The sequence below is a fragment of the Physeter macrocephalus genome, chromosome 1, assembly GCF_002837175.3.
Source record: "Physeter macrocephalus isolate SW-GA chromosome 1, ASM283717v5, whole genome shotgun sequence".
Classification (NCBI taxonomy): Eukaryota; Metazoa; Chordata; class Mammalia; order Artiodactyla; family Physeteridae; genus Physeter; species Physeter macrocephalus.
The window spans coordinates 118,411,963-118,434,707 of NC_041214.2; the positions used below are offsets into that span (position 1 = coordinate 118,411,963).

The 22,745-nt window shown below is 36.5% G+C and overlaps 1 protein-coding gene across 1 annotated transcript in view; it reads left to right on the plus strand.

Annotated features, from left to right (window-relative positions):
- PROS1 (protein S) overlaps window positions 1–22,745 on the plus strand; it is a 62,644-nt gene that overhangs the window by 21,790 nt on the left and 18,109 nt on the right. Inside the window, exons 2-9 of the mRNA XM_007101626.2 lie at window positions 1,818–1,975; window positions 5,275–5,299; window positions 12,358–12,444; window positions 14,303–14,425; window positions 14,525–14,656; window positions 17,084–17,209; window positions 19,833–19,954; window positions 21,759–21,874. Of these exons, the coding sequence (XP_007101688.1) occupies window positions 1,818–1,975; window positions 5,275–5,299; window positions 12,358–12,444; window positions 14,303–14,425; window positions 14,525–14,656; window positions 17,084–17,209; window positions 19,833–19,954; window positions 21,759–21,874 (889 nt within the window). The remainder of the gene's footprint in view (window positions 1–1,817; window positions 1,976–5,274; window positions 5,300–12,357; window positions 12,445–14,302; window positions 14,426–14,524; window positions 14,657–17,083; window positions 17,210–19,832; window positions 19,955–21,758; window positions 21,875–22,745) is intronic.

The following is a 22,745-nucleotide window of genomic DNA, read 5'->3' on the forward strand; positions in this document are numbered from 1 at the left end:
GGGCTTTCTCTAGTTGTGGTGAGCAGGGTGCTACTCTTCATTGTGGTGCATGGGCTTCTCATTGCAGTGGCTTCTCTCGTTGCCGGGCACGGGCTTTAGGCACGCGGGCTTCAGTAGCTGTGGCGCAGGCTCAGTAGCTGTGGTGCACGGGGTTAGTTGCTCTGTGGCATGTGGGATCTTCCCGTACCAGGGATCAAACCCATGTCCCCTGCATTGGCAGGCGGATTCTTAACCACTGTGCCACCAGGGAAGTCTCCAAACAATCTTTCAATAAACATTCTATACATACCTTTTTCAGCAACACTTGTATATCTGTAGGACCTACTTAGAAGCAGAATTGTTGAATTGAAGAGTATATGTACTTTTAATTTTCAGATACTACCAAATTACCTTCAAATAATACCTATCAGTTTATATTCCTACCACCATTGTACAAGAATACTTGTTTCCACTTACACTCACCAATACTTGATATTATCCGTCTTTTAAATTTTTGCAAATCTATTAGGCAAAAATCCAATTGTTTTTAAAAATTTGTGTTAAACATCTTTTCACATGTTTATTGGCTACTTTAAATTTTCTCTGTAGTGATGTGTAAATGGTATTGCTTTGTTTATATTTTATTTTGTTTTTAACCTTGCACACATTCCTGTATTGGTTGGCATATTGTTGTATTATTTTTTCTTTAATTTGCAAAAGTTGTTTATAAATTCTGGATGTATTTTTTTCTGTAATATATGATGGAAATATTTTCCTGCAATCTGTTGCTTGATGTTGAACTTTGTTATTTTTATCGTCGTTTGTCAACTGCTTAAAATTTTTTATATACTCAAAGTTACTGATTTTTTCTCTTCTGTATTTTGTGCTTTGCATAAGGTCTTCCTTTTGCCATGGAATTTTATTTTCTTGTTTGTATAAATAATCAGATGTTTTAGCCTATCAAGTATCTTTCAAATAGCTGATTGGACTGTACTCCTGCATTTCTCTTTCTCCACAGAGATCACACAAGTTTTCCATTAAAACTGACAAAGTTTTTTACTCTAGCTTTAAAGATGTTGTGGCTATGACTTTATAGTCATTTCAGCATGATGCTTTTACCAATGTAGTCATAATGAGGTAAACATTAAATTATTGTTTGGTATGTTTGACCTCAAGCATAAGCTTGAATAATTTGTATAGATCATTAGACAAGCGCTGTAGCTACGCACCAAACTGCTCTTTGAGCTGTCTTTGAGTTGTTAACCAAAGTGCTTATGTATCCACGTGTTTTCCTCAATTCAACCCTACTGAGGCAGGCATAACTTTAATTTTTATTTATTTAATAAATTTATTTATTTATTTTTGGCTGCATTGGGTCTTCGCTGCTGCGAGTGGGCTTTTTCTAGTTGCGGCAAGCGGGGGCCGCTTTTTGTTTTGGTGCAGGGGCTTCTCATTGTAGTGGCTTCTCTTGTTGTGGAGCACACACTCTAGGCGTGTGGGCTTCAGCAGTTGCAGCACACGGGCTCAGTAGTTATGGCTTGTGGGCTCTAGAGCGCAGGCTCAGTAGTTGTGGCATACGTGCTTAGTTACTCCGTGGCGTGTGGGATCTTCCCAGACCAGGGCTCGAACCCATGTCCCCTGCATTGGCAGGCGGATTCTTAACCACTGCGCCACCAGGGAAGTCCTGAGGCAGGCATAACTTTAAATAGCATACTAACTTTAAATGGCACACAATTTACCGGCAGAAAATGATTTATATAATATATCATTACTTAATATAATATTTTAGGTGGAGAAATGAAAGATTTGTTCATGTAAACTTTTTTTTTTTCTTTCAGTTTTGTCGAAGCAACATGCTTCACAAGTCCTGGTTAGGAAAAGCCGTGCAAATTCTTTGATTGAAGAAACAAAAAAGGGTAATCTTGAAAGAGAATGCATTGAAGAACTGTGCAATAAAGAAGAAGCCAGGGAGGTCTTTGAAAATGACCCTGAAACGGTAAGAATTCATAAAAAGTGGTAAGTTGGCATACCTAGACATACAGTTACAGATGGAATGTTTGCAGCTTGAGTCTGTGTTCCCTTGTGTTTCTTTTTAAAGTTAATGATTGTGTATATCACCTTCCACATGTACCCACTGAAGTGTTTCAGGAGGAATCACCTTCAAAGGAAAGTGGGCTTGTTAGGGAGACACTATTTGCCAAAACCAATGTGCTCTGACCAAACTATAATTCAACTATACCTAATTATCACAAATAGTATGAACCTCATGGTTTGTAACTACTTTCTCCCAACCAGGATTTTGTAGTGTTGGGTGAGGGGAAGGCACCTCAAGTGTGTGTGTGTGTTGTGGGACTACATTGTTATCACTGTGCTTCATTAATTCTCTCTATTGGCATTTTTAACCAAGCTTTAGAAAACAGAGCCTCTAATTCAGAGCTTGGCACATAATAGGTACTGAGTAAATGCTTAATAAAGGATTCATTACAGTACTGTGTTCCCTGAGAATACTTTTAATTTATTCCATAAACTGTTGGGAAGTTTCCTCAGCCCACTGTAAATCACCAATAGTCCCTGCGGTTGGAATTTATACCTTTAGTGTATAAATTTTTCCAATTGAGTCTAGAATAAAATAATCACAAAGACCCCTAAATATCATACAGAAATATGGGACCCCTAGATCTGATCTTTAGTCCCCTAATTTTCCTAGAGAAGGGGATTCTTTAACATGTTCTGTGGGTAGCAGGAATATAAATAGTGCCTCTACGAATTAGGGTGAAGAATTCAAGTTTGATAACCTTCAGGGTTACCTCAGATTTTTTTCCCTGAGATGAACTGTATAACCAAAAGGAAATGAGGGAGAAAACATACGCAAAGTACCTCCTTTACCTCTGCCTTAGTTCCTGGAACTATGAGACTAGATGAGCCATAATAAGCAGGAACCATTTGTCTATAGTTAGAGAACTTGTCCAAGACAGTAATAACTTGTGTTTTCTGGGATTGCCCTTTAATCCTCTTACCTCCACCTACTCTAATAGGTTCAAAGGGAATTTTCCCAAGCTACCCGAAGATTCATTTTTAACACTCTTCAAGATTGAATCAAAGTGTTTGTCTTAGTTTTGTTGCCTGTTGTGGAAAAGCAATGAAGACAAAAATATTTTATTTCACACAATATAAGAGTGTACTCATATTGTGTAGGAAACAGATACACACACACACACACATATACACAAATTTCTTTTTATTATGGAAATTGTAAATATATCCCAAACTAGGGAGAACAATATAATAAACCCCAATATACCTACTTTCCCTTTCAATGATTATCACCAATCTCCCATTCTTGTTCTGCCTATTCTCTACCCCACCCACTCTAATTTTTGTTTTGTTTTGCTGGAACATTTTAAGGCAAGCCTGCATGCTCAAGATTTCGTTTGATTATATTACCCATAAATACTTGAGCATGTATATCTAACACTGTAAATATGTTCTCATAGCTTAGCCTCTGAGTAGCAAATGGGGAGTGAGATAGAAGCCATATGGAGGGGAGGGGAAAGAGTAGAGAAAAGAAACTCATTTATGTGCTTCTTCCCCTCCACTCATTCTGACAGTTGTGTTATTGACAGAAGAGAAAGAGATGATGGAGAGAGTAAGGAAGAAATGGGAGAAATGAAAGAAAAAAAAATTTGTTATTGCTTCTCACTTCTTTTTTTTTGTTTGTTTGTTTGTTTGTTTGTTTTGTGGTATGCGGGCCTCTCACTCTTGTGGCCTCTCCCGTTGCGGAGCACAGGCTCCGGACGCGCAGGCTCAGCGGCCATGGCTCACGGGCCCAGCCGCTCCGCGGCATGTGGGATCCTCCCAGACCGGGGCACGAACCCGGTTCCCCTGCATCGGCAGGCGGACGCGCAACCACTGCGCCACCAGGGAAGCCCCCACTTCTTTTTTTTTAAAGGGCATTTTCGTTTTTGTTTTTTTTTAAAGAAGACGTTAGGGGTAGGAGTTTATTAATTAATTTATTTAATTTTGCTGTGTTGGGTCTTTGTTTCTGTGTGAGGGCTTTCTCTAGTTGCAGCAAGCGGGGGCCACTCTTCATCGCGGTTCATGGGCCTCTCACTATTGCGGCCTCTCTTGTTGCGGAGCACAGGCTCCAGATGCGCAGGCTCAGTAGTTGTGGCTCATGGGCCTAGTTGCTCCGCGGCATGTGGGATCCTCCCAGACCAGGGCTCGAACCCGTGTCCTCTGCATTAGCAGGCAGATTCTCAACCACTTCACCACCAGGGAAGCCCGCTTCTCACTTTCTATCCTGCTCCAGACACTCGCTGCCCACATCCCTCATACCCTAGTCTACACTCCCAGTCACCACCTTATTGCTTGTCTCCCCACTGTCCCTAATATAGTCCTTTCACCATTACATCATCTCCTTTTGAACCAATTCATCATTGTTTATATCCTGGCTTTTGTTCTGTAGATGACAACACTGATGTCTGAATTGCTTAGTGGGAGATCTCATCTTATAAACTAGTAGCTAAGTGTTGTATAGGTTTATATGTGAGAGGAGGAAGGAATGAGGACTTTAATTGTGTCCTGGATGAAAATTATGTTCTGTACTTGAAGTTGTTTTTGTGTAGAAACACTGGTTTTTCATGAGGAGTTCTTATGCTATTAATGCTGCATATTGGATGTATTATGGCTTAAGAAGGCTTTTGTGAACTAGCCTGCGAACCTTACCATCAGAAATCATTTTTAACATTTTTCTCCTTTTGCTGAAGTGCTTTCCTTAGTCCAAATTACTGATTTACAGAAAAATTCTTGGTACATAACCAATTTATAAGTAAGATATTACATGTACGTAAGATGCTAAAAGGTAAATGTCTACTTTAATTCAATTCAAATTATGTTACTGTTATTCAGCAATGAATCTGGTGTGTGTACTCAGCATGATGTGAGATGTATCAAATGGGTATCTAACCATCATGGAAAAATTAAAAGATTTACGTAAAGGGGGCATACATAGTCACATTTAACATCTTCAGTGGAGCCTGTTTTCAGTTTAGAAGCCTTTGAAACATGATTTAATTGATCAGTATTGCTTTAAACCTAAGCATCTTATGGCTTAATGTTATTAGTCATCTACTCCTGGTATATATTTTACTATAGAAAAAATGTTATAATGTGAAAATGACAGTTATATGTAATTTATTGCATCTTTAATATAAAAACAGAATTTAAAATCGTTTTAACTTTATAGTGAAATTTAGATTTGCTAAGATATATTTTTTCTTTTCTTTTTTTTTCTAGGAATATTTTTATCCAAAATATTTAGGTAAGTTCAAAGGACCTCAATCATATAATCTTAGAAATGGAAGAAAACTTAAATATGATGAAGTCCAATCCTCCACTCATATGTATTCCATCCAGTACAATTTCCTTAGCCTTGGGAGTAAGATCTCTCTCACTCTATATGCAAATTTTCTGTCCTTTTATTTAAAGTCATGTAGATGAATTTGGAATGGTTCTTTTAATTACTATGTGACATTTTGACTTTTAGTCTTTTTCGTTTTTTGGTCTTTCTCATAAAGAGTCACTGAGCTGATGCAAAGTTATATTTAGTTACCAGAATATTCTCTATAAGTACATGAGTTTTCATGGGTTATCTTTTTTTTTTTTTTTTTTTGCGGTACGTGGGCCTCTCACTGTTGTGGCCTCTCCAGCAGGCTCAGCGGCCATGGCTCATGGGCCCAGCCGCTCCGCGGCACGTGGGATCTTCCCGGACCGAGGCACGAACCCGCGTCCCCTGCATCAGCAGGCGGATTCCCTCTCACCGCTGTGGCCTCTCGCGTTGCGGAGCACAGGCTCCGGACGCGCAGGCGCAGCGGCCATGGCTCATGGGCCCAGCCGCTCCGCGGCACGTGGGATCTTCCCGGACCGAGGCACGAACCCGCGTCCCCTGCATCGGCAGGCGGACTCTCAACCACTGCGCCACCGGGGAAGCCCCATGGGTTATCTTTTAATGAAAGGAAAGATCTCTACACTCTCCAGAGCTTGTGACATAATTATCATTTAAATATTGATAGAAATTATTAACAGCTTCCCACTTTGCAACACCATTTCCTACAATATGCCATCCATGTTTTGCTTTTGGATGCAAAAGCAAAAGGAGTGAGGTAGCATTTCCATATCTAAAGAGATTAGATGATTTCAACTAAATGTCAATTAAAAGACTACAGTTTGTTTTAAATAAATATAAAAATATTTTATTAATATTTTTTTGGAGACTTGTCAGCATTTCCAAAGAATGAAAGTGGAGTATCATTTGTACACGTCTTTCTGATGAGATTCTCTATAGGTCCAGCCCACAGAGGTTTGCTCTCCCTCCTCCTCTGAGCTCAGAATAGTCCCCATCTGTGCATCTTTCTACCCCACTCTCATGCCAGCCAATGTGAGACTCTAAGGCCTGCAAAACTGAAAAGTAAATCTTCCTTGAAAAAAAAAAGTAGGAATGTACTCTGATATACATTAATAACTATGCAGTTTAGTGTTGTTAATATAATTTAGCAAATAACTATTTCTATTAAACTCTCATTTCTCTTGAAATTTTAGGGTTTAATTATAGTTTAGGGTATTAAATTTTGTTTTTGTTTTACTACTGAATACCCATGCAGAGATTCCAGAGACCATCTGTAGATAGGGGCCTATATATACCTTTCCCCCTTTCCTAGGGAGCCTTACATTGAATTGATGGTATGTACTTACATTTACCCTTCAGGACAATTAACAAGATAAGAGCCCAACATCATTGGGAGAAGACCCTTTCTGAACCAAGTGCTCTTTTTCATAGTTCCTGAACTGGTTACTCTTCCCTTTTTTGAGTGTCCACGATGGTGTGAATCTTATTTTTGTGGCACATCCGGGGTCAAGGAGATCCAGCTATAATACACTGCCTCTCATTTCACCCTCTCATTAACTGCAGGACATCGGTTCAGTGGTATCTCTCTTTAGAACTCCATAGCATGACCCTTTTCTGTTCTTGGGCTGCTGGGTGTTTTCCAGTTGACTTATTATAATTTCTTTTTATTAATTAATTCCAATCCAACATTTATCTCCTGCAAGATCTTAAGATTATTTAACCTCTATTAGCTATAGTTTTCCAATTTGTCAAATGGATAGTAACAATTTACTTAATTTCTAGCAAGAAATAAAATGAGGTAATGTTTTCAAAGCACTTAGTGAAATATGTCATGCTAGTTTCTTCGTTTTTTTCCCCCAACTTCTCCTCTAGTCCCATTTTCTTTTCTTTCCTTACCTTCCCTTTTCTAGCTGCTAATAACAGACTTAAGCAGTTTCATTCAAATTTGGAAAGAGGATACTATAAAAATTGTGTAGTGATATTATTTATGACTTTAGATATGAAAATTCAACAAGATTTTCTAAAAACTTCAGCTGTCATATCTGAGATATACATCCATGAAAAACATTTCTTCTTTGTAAAGTTATGCTTTGACTCCTTACTTTCTAAAGCAAAAATTAAAGGTTTATACTCTTAAAGTCAAGAAAAGATAGACTATCAAGACGATTTCAGTCTCTCTATTTTAGGTAGGAATTTAAATATTTTGTAATTAAAATAGACAATATTTGGCTGTTAAAAATTATAAGCTTATGGACTTCCCTGGGGGCGCAGTGGTTGCGCGTCCGCCTGCCGATGCAGGGGAACCGGGTTCGCGCCCCGGTCTGGGAGGATCCCACATGCCGCGGAGCGGCTGGGCCCGTGAGCCATGGCCGCTGAGCCTGCGCGTCCGGAGCCTGTGCTCCGCAACGGGAGAGGCCACAATAGAGGGAGGCCCGCATACCACAAAAAAAAAAAAAAAAAAAAAAAAAAAAAAAAAAAATTATAAGCTTACATTAAAAATATAGTATTAATCCTTGTTTCTTAGGTCCATGTAATGAGGCTGTGTTTCTGCAGGCATCAACACTCTGGAAGATAACATACCTTTGATCACAGAGTACATTTGGATAAACATAAATAACATTTTAATACAACATTATGTGTTTTGGAAAAGTTAGATAAAATCTTTTTCTTTTTTTCCTTCCATTCCTCTCAACTGCCTCTGTTTCTACCCAACTTTCTCTTTTATTTGCCTATCTTATTTGGAAGCATGATAGAAAAGCCAAGTCCTAAAAAAAAAAATTATAATAATATGATGTGGACTCTAGTCTCAGACATAAAAATTTCTACTGTGTCGGTTTAGGAACTTAACTTTTCAGGTTCTGTATTTAAGTTACACTATATTTTCTAACTTCAGAGCTGTTGGGAATATCAAATAAGTTTATGTATGTAGATAGATTTTTTTTATGTCAAAATTTCTTCAGATGTAAAGTATTATTATTAATTGACTTATATAATGAAACAAAAAATATACTTTTAAAAATATTTATTTTATTTATTCATTTTTGGTTGTGTTGGGTCTTCATCACTGTGCACGGGCTTTCTCTAGTTGCAGTGAGCGGGGGCTACTCTTCGTTGGGGTGCACGGGCTTCTCATTGCGGTGGCTTCTCTTGTTGCAGAGCATGGGCTCTAGGCGCGTGGGCTTCAGTAGCTGTGGCACGCGGACTCAGTAGTGTGGCTCGCTGGCTCTAGAGCGCAGGCTCAGTAGTTGTGGCACACGAGCTTAGTTGCTCCGCGGCATGTGGGATCTTCCCAGACTAGGGATCGAACCCAGATCCCCTGCATTGGCAGGCAGATTCTTGATATACTTTTTGATTCACATTTTATATTTTGGTCTTTAGTTACAAGTATATGTGATGAATTCCACTGTTGAAAACAAAAAATACTCTATCTAAGTTAAGCCTTTCTGTTTTTTGATGTGTATATTCTGCAGGCCAATGGTCCTAATTGGGGGGTGGGGGGAACCTTTATAATTTTGTCTCTGGTAAACCTAACAGTAATTCTACTAATTACCACAGCTCGTGCTGAGAGCTCCTTATGGTGAGATAAGGTCACCCAAGAAATTAGACCACTAATACTAACCCATACTTTTTGGCAGTGTTTGGATTTAGAGTTGTTAAGTGTTCAGAAATCACATTAGTCTATCCATGTATTGCACTGAAAACATGGAATTTGGGCAGAAATACTCTGTGTTTCATTATATAAAGATAAGTTTTTAAGTTGTGTTCTTTTCCTTAGAAAATGGAATAAACTCTGCCATCTATGTTGGCCTTTAAAATATCACCCAATAGAATGGATGATTAAATTAATGCGAGAAGAACTTCTTGGAAAGAATGCTAAATTCTGAGCCAAAATGTAAACATCAGAAATAGTTTTTAGTTTCTAGTTCTTGCCAAATTGGTGGATTAGCTCAGACTGCTGACTTCTCTTAAAATCATCTCAAGAGAAACAATAGCATTCCAGGCACTAATAATAACAAAATAAAATGAAAACAACAAGAAATGTGAGAAACCCATGGATAGACTGAAGGCTGTTTGACCTAGTATGGGAACCTGGGGTTCTGAATGCCGAGGCAGCAGTAAGAGGACAGATTGGATAGTTAAAAAAGAACCTAAGCATTCAAATCAAGCAAATTTTTAAAAGTACAACAGAGCAAGCCTTGAGTAACAAAAAATAAGGAAATAACAAAAGTAGAGATAGAAATAAGTTAAATGGAAAACAAAAGCGAAGATTAACAAAAGAAAATCTCGTTCTTTGAAAAGGTAAAGTAAGGAAAGTAAGTTAGACTGACCTCTGGCAAGAATAATCAAGGAAAAAGAAAAAAAGGGAAAGAAGAAATGCCAAAACAAAAAGTGTAGGACAAAAGGGGGAAGTACTATAAACCCAACATAGATTAGATTTATAATCATAAAATAAAGATTATAAAATAAAATAAAATCATAAAAAGTTACAAAATATGATCATATAATAATATGGATATAGGAACTGTTGTAGTCTAGAACCAAGATTTCTTTCTAGGATGTTCTGTCCTGACCACTGGAACCTCTCCTGAAAGTGCCTCTTTCTTAGGCTTTCCTCCCTGATGGCCCGAGTTTCTATTTCTAATTCCGTTTCTTAGGAGAGCTTCTGCTTCAGGCTACAAAAGCTAAGGCAATCTCTCTCCAACTCTCACCTTCCTACTCATTCTCTCCAACTTCCTCCATTCCTATTGGGCAGCAAGAAAGAGAAGTGGGAAGGTAAGGGATCGGGATTGCACTGCTTTGGAGTAGCCATGCAACTTGCTCTTCCCACTGTAATTCTAAATGCAGGTTTCCAAAAAAACATTATCACATATATTAGTATGGACTCATATATAAGGTGCTTTATGGGTTAAACCTACTTTGTAGTCTGGCCTGGGGTCCTAATCACCATATGAAGTCATTTCACCTGAACCTCTAGCTTAAGGGTTTCAAATGTTAGCTGTCAGATTTGTCCAGAAGTGCAAAATGAGGCTTTCTTATAAATGAGAATCCTAATGGAATGTTCACATTAGAAGAAGATAATTCTGGGAGTGGGTGATTCAAGAGGAGGGACAAATGAATTCAGGGAAAGAATACTCAGGACTTAAGATTGCCTAGGTCTCACTGGGCCTCCAGAAAGACCACGATGATGTAAAGTATTGTTTCTATGGGAAAATATTATAACCTACTTTGGTAGGCTAAATAATGACCCCCTAAATATGTTCATGTCCTGTCCTCAGAACCTTGAAAGTTGCCTTAAATGTTGTCTTTGAAGATTAAGTTAAGGATCTTGAGATGGAGACATTATTCTTTATTATCTGGGTGGTTCCAATGTAGTCACAAATGTTCTTAAACAAGAGAGGCAGGAGGTCAGAGTTGGTAGTAGGATATATGACAATGAAGCAAGACTTGAGAGTGATATGAGGATGGGGCCATGAGCCAAGGAATGCAGGTGGCTTGTAGAAGCTGAAAAAACTGAGGAAGTAGATTCTCCCTTGGAGTTCTAGAAGGAATGCAGCCCTAACAACACCTTAATTTTAGACCTCTGATCCCTGTAACTGTAAGAGAATAAATCTGTGTTATTTTAGGCCACTAAGATTGTGTTGATTTGTCACAAAAGCAATCGGAAAGGAATACACACACTGACTTCAAATGAGCCTTTAAACCCATCTGTGATAAATTGCATTCTTCAAAGGTGGCTGCAAAAATATCTGCCATCTCACATACTCTTCTGCAATGTCATCTTGCCACTTCCCCATCACTATGTGGAATCTATCGTTTTCTCCCTCCTCCAAATCAGGGTGGACCCGGAGACTGCTTTGATCAGTAGACTATGGTGCAAGTGATACAATGCCTCTTAACTGGCCTGGCAGCTTCCGTCTTCTTCCTCCTGCAAGCTAGGTACCATGAAAGCAGTGCCACTTTAGGACTGCATACTCAGGGAAACTCAACCACATGGGGAAGCCCTGAAGCATGGTATACCGTGTGGAGATGGAGATGCTAAGGAACCTGAGCTGTCAGACATGTGAGTGAAAAGCCATCCAGGAGGTGGATCTTCCAGACCCAGCCACCCTGGCTGATTCCATGTGCAGCAGAAACAAACAGCTTAACTAAACCCTTTCTAAATATTTGATACACGGATCATGAGCAAAATAGAATGATTATTTTAAGCCACTAATTTCGGGAGTTGTTTGTTACTCAGCAAAAGATAACCAAAACACTACCTTTTAGTGAGTTGGTGACTATCTGTCCAATGAACTGATACATATAATGTCTTCAGTGGCTATTAAGAAATGTTATGTTGTTGGCACTAAATGACCCCTGGTTAATTTAAAGTCTGTACATATTTTATCTCTGTTATTTCAGCTGTTATTTCTGCCAGATTGCTATATCTAATTTCTCAGAGTTCTAGTATGAAATAAAATGAATAAAGTAAACCTGCTTTGTAATACTGAGGCATTATACAAATATTATTTTGTTAGTCTCTATGCAACATTGGAAGAATTGGAAGTTGCCTATGGCAACCAGAAACACTGACTTATTCTACTGACTTAATTATAGACAGTTTCTAAATTAGGCTCTGGTCTATAGATTTGAGGATGACTTTAGGTCTCTGCTATAGAATTAAGAACATAGATTTATGTGGCAATAAATTTCCCTGCTAATTCAAGATATTTTTCACTTCTGGCTTTAAGGTTCTTTTCCAAAGAGAAGCCTCTATAAATCTATTTTTCATGATTCTGTGTTTATTGCAATTTTGCTTGTAGATTTTTAATTTTTCAAAAAGGTGGATGGAAACATTTAGGATTGACATTTTGAATGCTGAGTCATGTAAATCTACAGAAGCATAAATATTCTACCACTTTGGATAATTTCTACCATGATTTCAGATCAAGTAAGTGTGTCTGCTCTAAGATTACACTTGTTTGTATTTACAGGTTGTCTTGGCTCCTTCAGAGCTGGATTATTCACTACTGCTCGTCTGTCAACTAATGCTTACCCTGACCTAAGGAGCTGTGTCAATGGTAAACACCTCTACCATCAGTTTAAAAAACAAAACAAAACAAAAACCTGCAAGTAAAGTACCCCCATATAAATATAACTAATGTTTAAAAATCAGCAAATGAGCCCTTGAAAGGCTGCAAGGCCTATAAGGAGGCACTCTCAAAATGCATTTGAAGGAATGTTTTTTATTTTTTTAATTTTTATTTTTTTGGCCATGCCACATGGCTCTAACACTGGCTTAAATTGGCCAAATAATTATTTCTTTCAGTATTTATTTATTTGTTTATTATTTATTTAGTTTAAACTTTTTATTGAAGTATCATACCTATGTTTATGTATGTGTACAGCAATGTACATGAAAGATGAATTTTTTTCTTGACCACATCGTGTGGCTTGTGGGATCTTAGTTTCCCCACTAGGGATTGAACCTGGGCCACTGGACCGCCAGGGAACTCCCTGAAGGAATGTTTTTTAGATGTAAATGTTGCTGTTTTACTTAAAATGAATTTTCCACCTAATGTTTAAATTGAAGTGTTCTTTGTTTGCCAAGCTTTAGGTCATTGTCTTCAGAATTTTAGTCCCAAGAGCTTTAATTTGGCTGTTGTTGCATAATCATGTACTTATGACCAAATGTTACAGTTGATTAATAGGTCAAAGTGGAACCAAGTTTATTTTTCTGACTTTTGGCATCAACGATATAAATGTGGAAAATCTTGTGTTATCAAATTAGCCTTTTCCCCCTGAAGTTCACATAAGGCCTAGTGATAATTCTCATAGATTATTTGTCTCTAGTTTATCAATTTCCTGACTTAAAGTCAGAGAGAAAAAGGTGAAATTGCAACATATAAATTGGGATGTTTGTCCAGTGAATATTTTACATGCAGCATTGGCATTATTGAGATATTCATTCATGTGCATTTTCTATAATTCAAAATTAGTTGTAACTACGCAAGTAAAACAGTTTGCCTAAACGTGTATATTTAATTCATACTTTATTTTTTTAATTTACCAAAGGACAGAAAAATAATTTGATAATTTCCTGATTAACCTGTTTTCTGTCATTTTAACTAATATCTAATTTTCAAAAAATTTGATTTTATGAGGACTTTTTTGAAAAGTTCAGTAATTAGGTTTTAATTAGATTAAAAAAATTTTTTGTTTGCAAGTAACAGTTTGCTTTGCTAACATAGCAAAGGAGAATGTAAGGGAGGGATGGAAGGAACTTGCAGATGAGCTAGGAAGGCTGGAGAAACAGGTGTGGAAGCATGCAGGAGCCAGGGACCGTTGCAGTGTCTAGTGAAGTGAGAGTGACCACAAATAAGTCAAAACACAAATGGGCATATCATTTAAGATAGTGATAAAGTGCTGTGACATTTTATGAAGAAAATGTCCCTCCTTAGGAATCACAGTATTCTGCTGCCTGTTGCCCAATGTCTGAAAACCATTTCACTATAATTCTATTTATTTAAAGCAGGAGAATAAATCTGGTCCCTGTTATTCTATCTTAGCCCAATTTGGAAGTTCCAAATTTTTCTATTGATACTACACTATTTCTATTGATATTGAGTAGTTTTATTGTTCTGCCTACCTCATGGAATTGTTTTAAAGATCAAATAAGGTAATATATGAAAAGAATATTAAATTACAGTTATAAAGTACTGTATATATTTGCAAATATAAAAGTAGTTCCCTTTTACAAAATAATTATAAAGATTTGTCTAATGGATCCACTTTTCTTAATGAAAAAGTATTTGAAGGAATGAGTTGTAATTTTTTTCCATTGACCATAGGCTTTGTGCACAGGATTCTATTAAAGGGTGTATAATTTATTTTACCATGGCATGTGGTAAAAATTAAATAGATATATATTTCCTTCAGCCATTTCAGACCAGTGTAATCCTCTGCCATGCAATGAAGATGGATATATGACCTGCAAAGATGGCCAAGCTACATTCACTTGCATTTGTAAATCAGGTTGGCAAGGAGAGAAGTGTGAATTTGGTATGTATAATAAACCCAGCTGGCTCATCTGGATTGGTCTCCTGAAAAGTTCTCTGAAGGTTTTATTACTTTAAAAGTAATTTATTTCCTCCTTTTTAGATATAAATGAATGCAAAAATCCTTCAAATGTGAATGGAGGTTGTAGCCAGATTTGTGATAATACACCTGGAAGTTACCACTGTTCCTGTAAAAGTGGTTTTGTTATGCTTTCAAATAAGAAGGACTGCAAAGGTAAGAGTAAGAAGGTAGACTAAAAAGGTGTTTACTATGTGAGAGCAAAATTCAGTTAAGGAATTTCCCCAGGAAATTCTTGGAAAACTCTTAGGTGGTAAGTGTTTGTAATAAGTATACATTATTATCTACCTTGAAACCTTGTGATACTATGGGACTGCCTTTGGTTTATTGTTTATAGAGTATTTTTTTATTCACAGAGTATTTTGTTGTCTTCTTATTGTGTGTGCATGTGTGTACATGCACGTGTTTTAATGAAGAATTTCATTATATGGTGATAAAATGAAGTTTTTGGGAAAGTCCTTGCATACTACAGTCCTTGCGAAATCGTTGTTTATCCTTTTTCTTCCAGACACTATAATATTATATCCTTTATTCCAATAAGATAAATGGTTTACAAATAAATCACCACAATCCTTAATAACTTCTTTCACTGTATTTTATATTTTCTGGTCAGAAATACCTTTCTAATTTCCAATATAAACCCTTCATCTTGCACCTCATTTGCTGTTGTGGTTTTGTAAAAGATGAAACTCTGGTTTTCCTTCTCTCTATACATCTAAGATCACATCACTGGTCATACCTTTTTTTTGTTTTTTAATTTCAGACTTAAATAATTCCAGTCAGTTAGTTTAGCTTTTTATGTCATTTTACTAGTGTATTTCTTTTTAAAAAAAATTATGCTTCTCTTTCCCCCAAATTTTACCTTTCTTTTTTCTGCATAATGTCTTTTCCGTTAGACAGCTTTAACTACCTTTACTAAATCTTCCAATATAAGTGCTAGGTACGTGGATGACTAAAAATGAAATTCTCCAGCCTGGAGTTAAATTTTGCCTTTAGAAAATGAGAGCAAGTTATTCTTTCTTCTCTCCTTTCCTCCTTCCCTTCCTTTCTTCCTTCTTTCCTTCCTTTTCTTATTATTTATTTTTAATTAATAGGAATTTAATCCTTATCCATTGAGTTAATACACCTTAACAAAAAGTTCTCTTATAAATGAGTGTCTCTGATGATCAGAACATATGTTCTTGTATTCTTCATTTACATACTCTTTTATCCATGATACCTAAGTAATAAAGTACAGACCTAGAAGAAGAATATGTATACAACTGTTACAATAGGGCCTTTGCTAAAATGTGGATATGGCTGGGATTAAGCTGCCAGTAAATGTGCAAAAATGCAAGAATAAAACTTTTCATCAGACATTAGATGTCAGTGTAGAGTCATAAAATGTACGTGCTATAACTGACACTCATATGATTTAAATGAGTCCTTGTAATATGCCTCAAACCAAATAAATTTAGTCATATGTTTTTACTTTCTGTTGAAAATATGGATTTTATAGCTCTTTTTAGAAAAGTATTTTTTGAAGTAATTGTAGATTCACATGCAGTTGTAAGAAATAATAAAAAGAGATCCCATGTACCCTTTTCCCAATTTCTCCCGATAGTAAAATCTTACAGAACTATAGTACCCTATAACACCCAGGATATTGTCACCAATACAATCACCATACAGAAAAATTCCTTTACCACAAGGGATTGATTCATTTATTTTTGTGCAGGTCATTTTAAATAGAGAAATGTCTGAAAATTTGGCTATTAGTCTGTGGAAAAATTAAACTATCAATATCAACTTTTTAGAGTAGGAAATATATTTTTCATTCTGAGCTCACCTTTCCTCAGAGAGTACAAATGAAAAGAGTTCACTAATAATTACACCTCTGTTGAACTATTTCTGTCACTTGTTTTGTTTTTCTCACAGGTGCTTATTCAGTAACTAGTTGCAATCAATACTTCGTCTTCTACTCTACTATGTAATATAATAAACGCATCTGAAATTTCTGGAATAGTAATTTAACACTAAAATTTATGCTGAATTAGCTGCACTTTATAAATACTTTAACACCTTACCCAATCCCATTTTAAATTTGAATCACTCTTGAATACTTTAAGCCACACTAGTAGTATGCAGATTTAGCTATTGTCCATTTCCAAAGGAAAGGTGTAAGACTGATGAGCCATCTCATTTTTATTTTTTATATTTGTGATAATACAGAGTAAATATGCTGTTAAGACCATATTTCAGAAACATGTATTTAAGAATACATATTAAGAATATGATGAGTCTCTTCTTCCATTTATTTTCATACTGTATCCTGGTAGATAAGAGAAAAAAGCGCTTTTTTTTCTTTTACATGACTACAAAGGAAATAGCAACCATCAATCAAATCCCCTATGTATTTGTATAAAGAAATCATATTTAGTGAACTAATATATGATGATAGATTTAATATTTTGTTATTCCCAGGCCACTTTGTTGTCTCATTAGATATATTAAACTAGATCCAGGAAACACAAATCAAGGGGTCTTAGCTAGTATCTTCTGGTATGGGAAAAATGTTTTTTAATATACTGGTTTCATTTATAGATGTGGATGAATGCTCTGTGAAGCCAAGCATTTGTGGCACAGCTGTGTGCAAGAACATCCCAGGAGACTTTGAATGTGATTGCACTGAAGGCTACAGATACAATCCCATATCAAAGTCTTGTGAAGGTAAAGTTCTGGTGGTGTCATTGGTGGTGAAGAGGGTGTTTGCACCCTGATTTGATATGAGAAGCATTGGTTCTTTAGTAGTATGCAATCTGATTGGCCCTCTAAGCTGTATATGAATTGGAGACCTCCCATATATGATAGAAGCAAAAGAACACATTTTAAAATTTACTTATTTATTTATTTATTTATTTACTTTTGGCTGCGTTGGGTCTTCGTTGCTGTGCACGGGCTTTCTCTAGTTGCAGCGAGCGGGGGCTACTCTTCATTGCGGTGCGCGGGCTTCTCATTGCGGTGGCTTCTCTTGTTGCGGAGCACGGGCTCTAGGCGCGGGGGCTTCAGTAGTAATGGCTCACGGGCTCTAGAGCGCAGGCTCAGTACTTGTGGTGCACGGGCTTAGTTGCTCCGGCTTGTGCGCTCTTCCCGGACCAGGGATCGAACCCGTGTCCCCTACACTGGCAGGCAGATTCTTAACCACTGTGCCACCAGGGGAAAAACACATTTTATAATATTCAAAGATAAAAAGAACTTCAAGCTCGAAGGAAAAACACACTCACAAAAAGAAAGGCAAATTTAAAAATCACATGGGTGTTAAAACAAGGGTGGTTAGACACCTTCGGTTTTATACCAAGCTTTTCAATGATTTTCTGTGCATATATCAGTGTGCCTTTTATTGTAAAATAGTAAATGACCTAGTTCTATTATAATTAAATACATGTAAAAGAAAATCTCTTCATAACCAAATGATAACCAAGATCTAAAACCTTGAGAAGTACTGATTAGTAATGTCAGTGCCTGTGGTTTTGGGAGAGCCCCTTGGAGCTTATGATTAATTCATTTGGCTCCAGTGGTGCTGCCATGTGTGCCTCAGGTAGCTTAGATGTGTTAGAGCAGGGGTCCCCAGGGGCCGGGCCTACACCGGTCCATGACCTGTTAGGAACAGGCCACAGAGCAGGAGGTGAGGGGCGGGCGAGCAAGCGAAGCTCCATCTGTGGCTCCCCATCACCTCCCATCACTCACATTACCTCCTGAATCATCCCCCCACAGTCCGTGGAAAAATTGTCTTCCATAGACGGTGTGTGTGGGGGATGGTCCCTGGTGCCAAAAAGGTTGGGGGCCACTGTGTTAGAGAGATTTTTTTTTAAAGCATGGATATATATAAATTATCTCATATCCTCCTTTGAATTTTTTAAAATTTCAAAATGAATTTAATACCATGACTAAAACTAATCAAATCAATTTTTCTATTGTGGCAAAATATATATATAAGATATGCCCTTTAACCATTTTTAAGTGTACAATTCAGGGGCATTAATTACATTCACACAGTTATGCAGCCATTACCATATCTGTTCCAAAACTTTTCCAAACAGAACTCTGTAACTGTTAAGCAATAAATTCCCCCTCCTCCCTTTCCCAGCCCCTGATAACCTCCAACTTACTTCTGTCTCTATGAATTTGCCTGAATTGATAATAATCTTAGAATAGTTTTTTTTCAACTAATTGTACTCCTTTTGAGAATTTGATGTGTTATATCCATATGTACTCACTGAAAAATATCCCCCCAACCCACCATTTCTACTCTCCCTCCACTCCAGGTGGAAATTACTGTACTAAGCCCTAAGCATTTGCAGACTTATTATTAGCCAACTTGATCATCAATATTGTAGTTATATTCAACGAATGACAGATTTTTTAAAAAAGATATAAATGTGAAAATATAAATATATAATACTTTATTACTCTAGTTATACTATTCAATTTTTATGGTGCTGAGGGTTCACTAATTTGGGGGGTCTACTTTAAGGCATTTTAAGGGAGAACTTATATGCTATAATAGTATTTGGGTTTGGGAATTTTCAAAGATCACAGGGTGTATTCATCAAAAAGGTCAATGATCATAGGTAGCTCTGAAGTGTACTTTAGCTGAAGCTTCTTATTACAGCTTTTCAAGAATGATTTTCTTAAAATATGGAGTAGGAACAGGGACCATATAGAAGATTTCACACTGTGGGAGGTAATAGCACAGTGAGGTTTCTTGTTTTTTGTTTTTTTGGTTTTTTACATAAGAAATAAATATATGTCCTTAAATTTATTGTCGCCAGTAATCATTGCATTATGGAAAGTGAAATTTTCTTGATATGATCATTTAATCTCCAATTCATTAACCTTCAATTAAAAGGGATCTTTTTTCCGTTCCCTTTCCTATCTTCCTATCCTCCCCTCCCTCCTCCTCCCCTCCTCTCCCCTTCCCTTCCCTTCCTTTTCTTTTCTTCAAAGCAAAGAATTAAGAAGTAGTGTCAATGGAATTCATATGATCAGATGTGACAGTTACATGGAGACTTAGTCTTTTTTTCTTCAAAATCATAAAATTAGTATAATTGTTCCATCTTTATTAATTATTAATTACTGAAAGTTATTCATTAAATTTGTTGGTCAGGTATATTACACTTGTAACTCACTTAAATTTCCATGGCAAGTGTATAAATGTGATTTGATGTCAAAAGAATTTCTTTCACTAAGGATTTATTATCATTGATTATCTCATACTAAAATCAACATAGTCCTTCTTCTGTGGGATTGAACATTTAGGAGATATTAAAATTTACGTTCACTTTTACCCCAGATGTGGACGAATGCTCTGAGAACATGTGTGCTCAACTTTGTGTCAATCACCCTGGAGGTTACTCTTGTTACTGTGATGGGAAGAAAGGATTCAAGCTTGCTCAAGATCAGAAGAGTTGTGAGGTAACATTTTGCAAGGCTAACCTTCCTATCTCTTTTTTAAAATGAAAGAACCAGGTACTTATTTCCACATAGTTGAGGTAAATCAAGAGAATACAGATGTCTATTATAATTGCTATAGTTCAAAGCAGGCTATGAGTCACAATCTATTTTACTAATTTTGATCATGTAAGTGGAAAACATTGTGGATAATTAGTGACTGGATTAAAAAAAAGAAAAGCTGCAGGGCCACAGTTCAGAGAGTGCTCATCTGTATAGCCTGTACATTTATAAAATGCAAAGTGTATGTTTATTTAAGAAACTAAGAAAAGCTGAGGTTTATACTCCTCTTTGTGAGAAAAAAAGTCTTTCATAGAACTTTAGAGAAAACATTTTCCAGTGTCTGCTTTTCTTTATCGCACTCTGACAAGTTTGATCATGCCGCAGGCATGTTAGTACTTGCAAGAGTGCTCATAAAATCTCAGGTGGAAACAACTTTGTCAGAGTAGGATTTAATTGGGGTTTAAGTATATCGAAATTCAGAGAGGTCAATTTTGTTAATTTGTATCTCTCAAAATTGCTTTTAGTTACTAAGATTCAATTCATAATTGATCCAGAAATTGAATGTTGGGGTCTTCCATTGTAATAAATAGGTCAACATTTGAAGGTCTTTTTTTTTTTTTTTCCTAAATAAGGATCACATGTCAGTGATCTTTAGTCAAATTCTTTTTTTTTTTTTTTTGTGGTACGCGGGCCTCTCACTGCTGTGGCCTCTCCCGTTGCGGAGCACAGGCTCCGGACGCGCAGGCTCAGCGGCCATGGCTCACGGGCCCAGCCACTCCGCGGCATGTGGGGTCTTCCTGGACTGGGGCACGAACCCGTGTCCCCTGCATCGGCAGGCGGGCTCTCAACCACTGCGCCACCAGGGAAGCCCTAGTCAAATTCTTGAATCTCTTAATTTTTAAAAGTTAAAGTGAAATTTCAAATGCTTATGAAGCAGACAGTAGAAAAATCCCTAAACTAAATAATGATTTAATCATGAATTTACACATACCTCTATATCTGCTACCCAGAGAAAGCTGTGTATGTCCAAAAAATGTAACATTTCATGTTATGCCACCTACTTGGTAAAGAAAGGTAAGGTAAGCTAGTTGGCATATGTAGTAACTTTGGTAGTACTTCATTGGACTGTATTGTGTGCATGTCTATTTTGTAATTTGGTTTTCTATTATTTCAGTATTTGCTGTAGTTACACATTACCATCTACCTTGGAATAGATTTATGGAAGTTCTAAGAGGAAATGAGATATTATTTCTGGACCTAGATTTAATACAGTGCTGTTTACACAGTTCCCCCCAGAATATCCCTGTAGGTATGCCCAAGAACTTCTCCCTTAAAAAGCTTTCTATTTTAATGTTTGTTTTTGCTCTTAGAAGGAAAAAACCTTGATGTTACATCAGATGACTCGAAATCACTTTTTTTTTGGTGAATTCCTTGGAGATTACAGTGATATCTTACTTTATATTTAACCCATTCAGGTTTTCCAGCATTCCCTTTACTATCTAGATAGCAAATTTTTGCTCAGAAAAATTTTGGCTTAATAAGACATTAAAACATGTGTATTCTTGGAGATTATACTGATGGACTATACAAGGAAGTAAAAGATATTGCTTTATTATTACCATGGGTGTTCTTAATTTATTTTAGTGTATCACAGAGGATACATTTGACAAGAACACTAGGAAATAGAGAAAGGATGATACCCTGACACAAACACCAAGCAGTAACGTATGCTTTTTGTTTGTTTGTTTTGTTGCCTTTTCTCCAGGCTGTTCCAGTCTGTCTTCCTTTGAACCTTGACAAAAATTATGAATTGCTTTACTTGGCAGAGCAGTTTGTAGGGGTCGTTTTGTATTTAAAATTTCGTTTGCCGGAAATCACCAGGTGAGGTACCAATGTCAATGATAATTTCTAGAGATAAGCAGGTCAGGACATAAGAAAAGAAGTGACTGAAATGTTTAAAATGTACGAAATTTTATTATCAGATAAGTTAGGTGTATTATCAGTGAGATGATATGAGGTACCCTAAAGTTCATTTTTATCTTTACACGTAATTTTCATGCTTGTATAATTTGGGGTCGTTCTAGGCTGATTTTTCTCCAATGATCATTTTATCTTAATCCATAGTTCTTCCTTTTCTAGTGAATACATATTTACTAAGAAGCTGGGAAAGGAGATTTTAATGTATTTGTGAAATTTTCATTCTTTATACACGTTAAAAATTAAGTAATGAGAAATATTCAAAATACTGCTTTTAGAATATAGTTATATTCATAATTATTAAGGAAACTATATAAGATTGCTTAAGTAGTATTTTAAAGGAATGCATCGCATGATTTTAGTTGACTATCTGGGTACTTTATCTGCCGTTCCTGTAGTTAGGTTGACTTTCGGGAGGGAGTAGTTGCTTCTATTTTTGAGTCATGACTCTACTTTAATTATCAAATTTTCTCAGAGCCATACATTGTTGGAACTAGGAAAAAAATTTCAGAATTTTGTTGGAATAATGGAAAGGAAACATTTGAGACTGATTATAGAGTCCAAATTTTAAAATATTTTAATTAGATAAGCATGACTATTTAGAATTTAATTCATTAGATATATGAGTGATTATTCATTAAATAATTCAACTCAATCCATAGAAATTTTATCATTAAGGAACATTGAAATTTATTCACTGATATAATTGTGCTCTTTTGACACTCTCGTTTCCCCCAAGTTGTGGTTTTCCCCTTTAACATCTCAGAGCAAATAA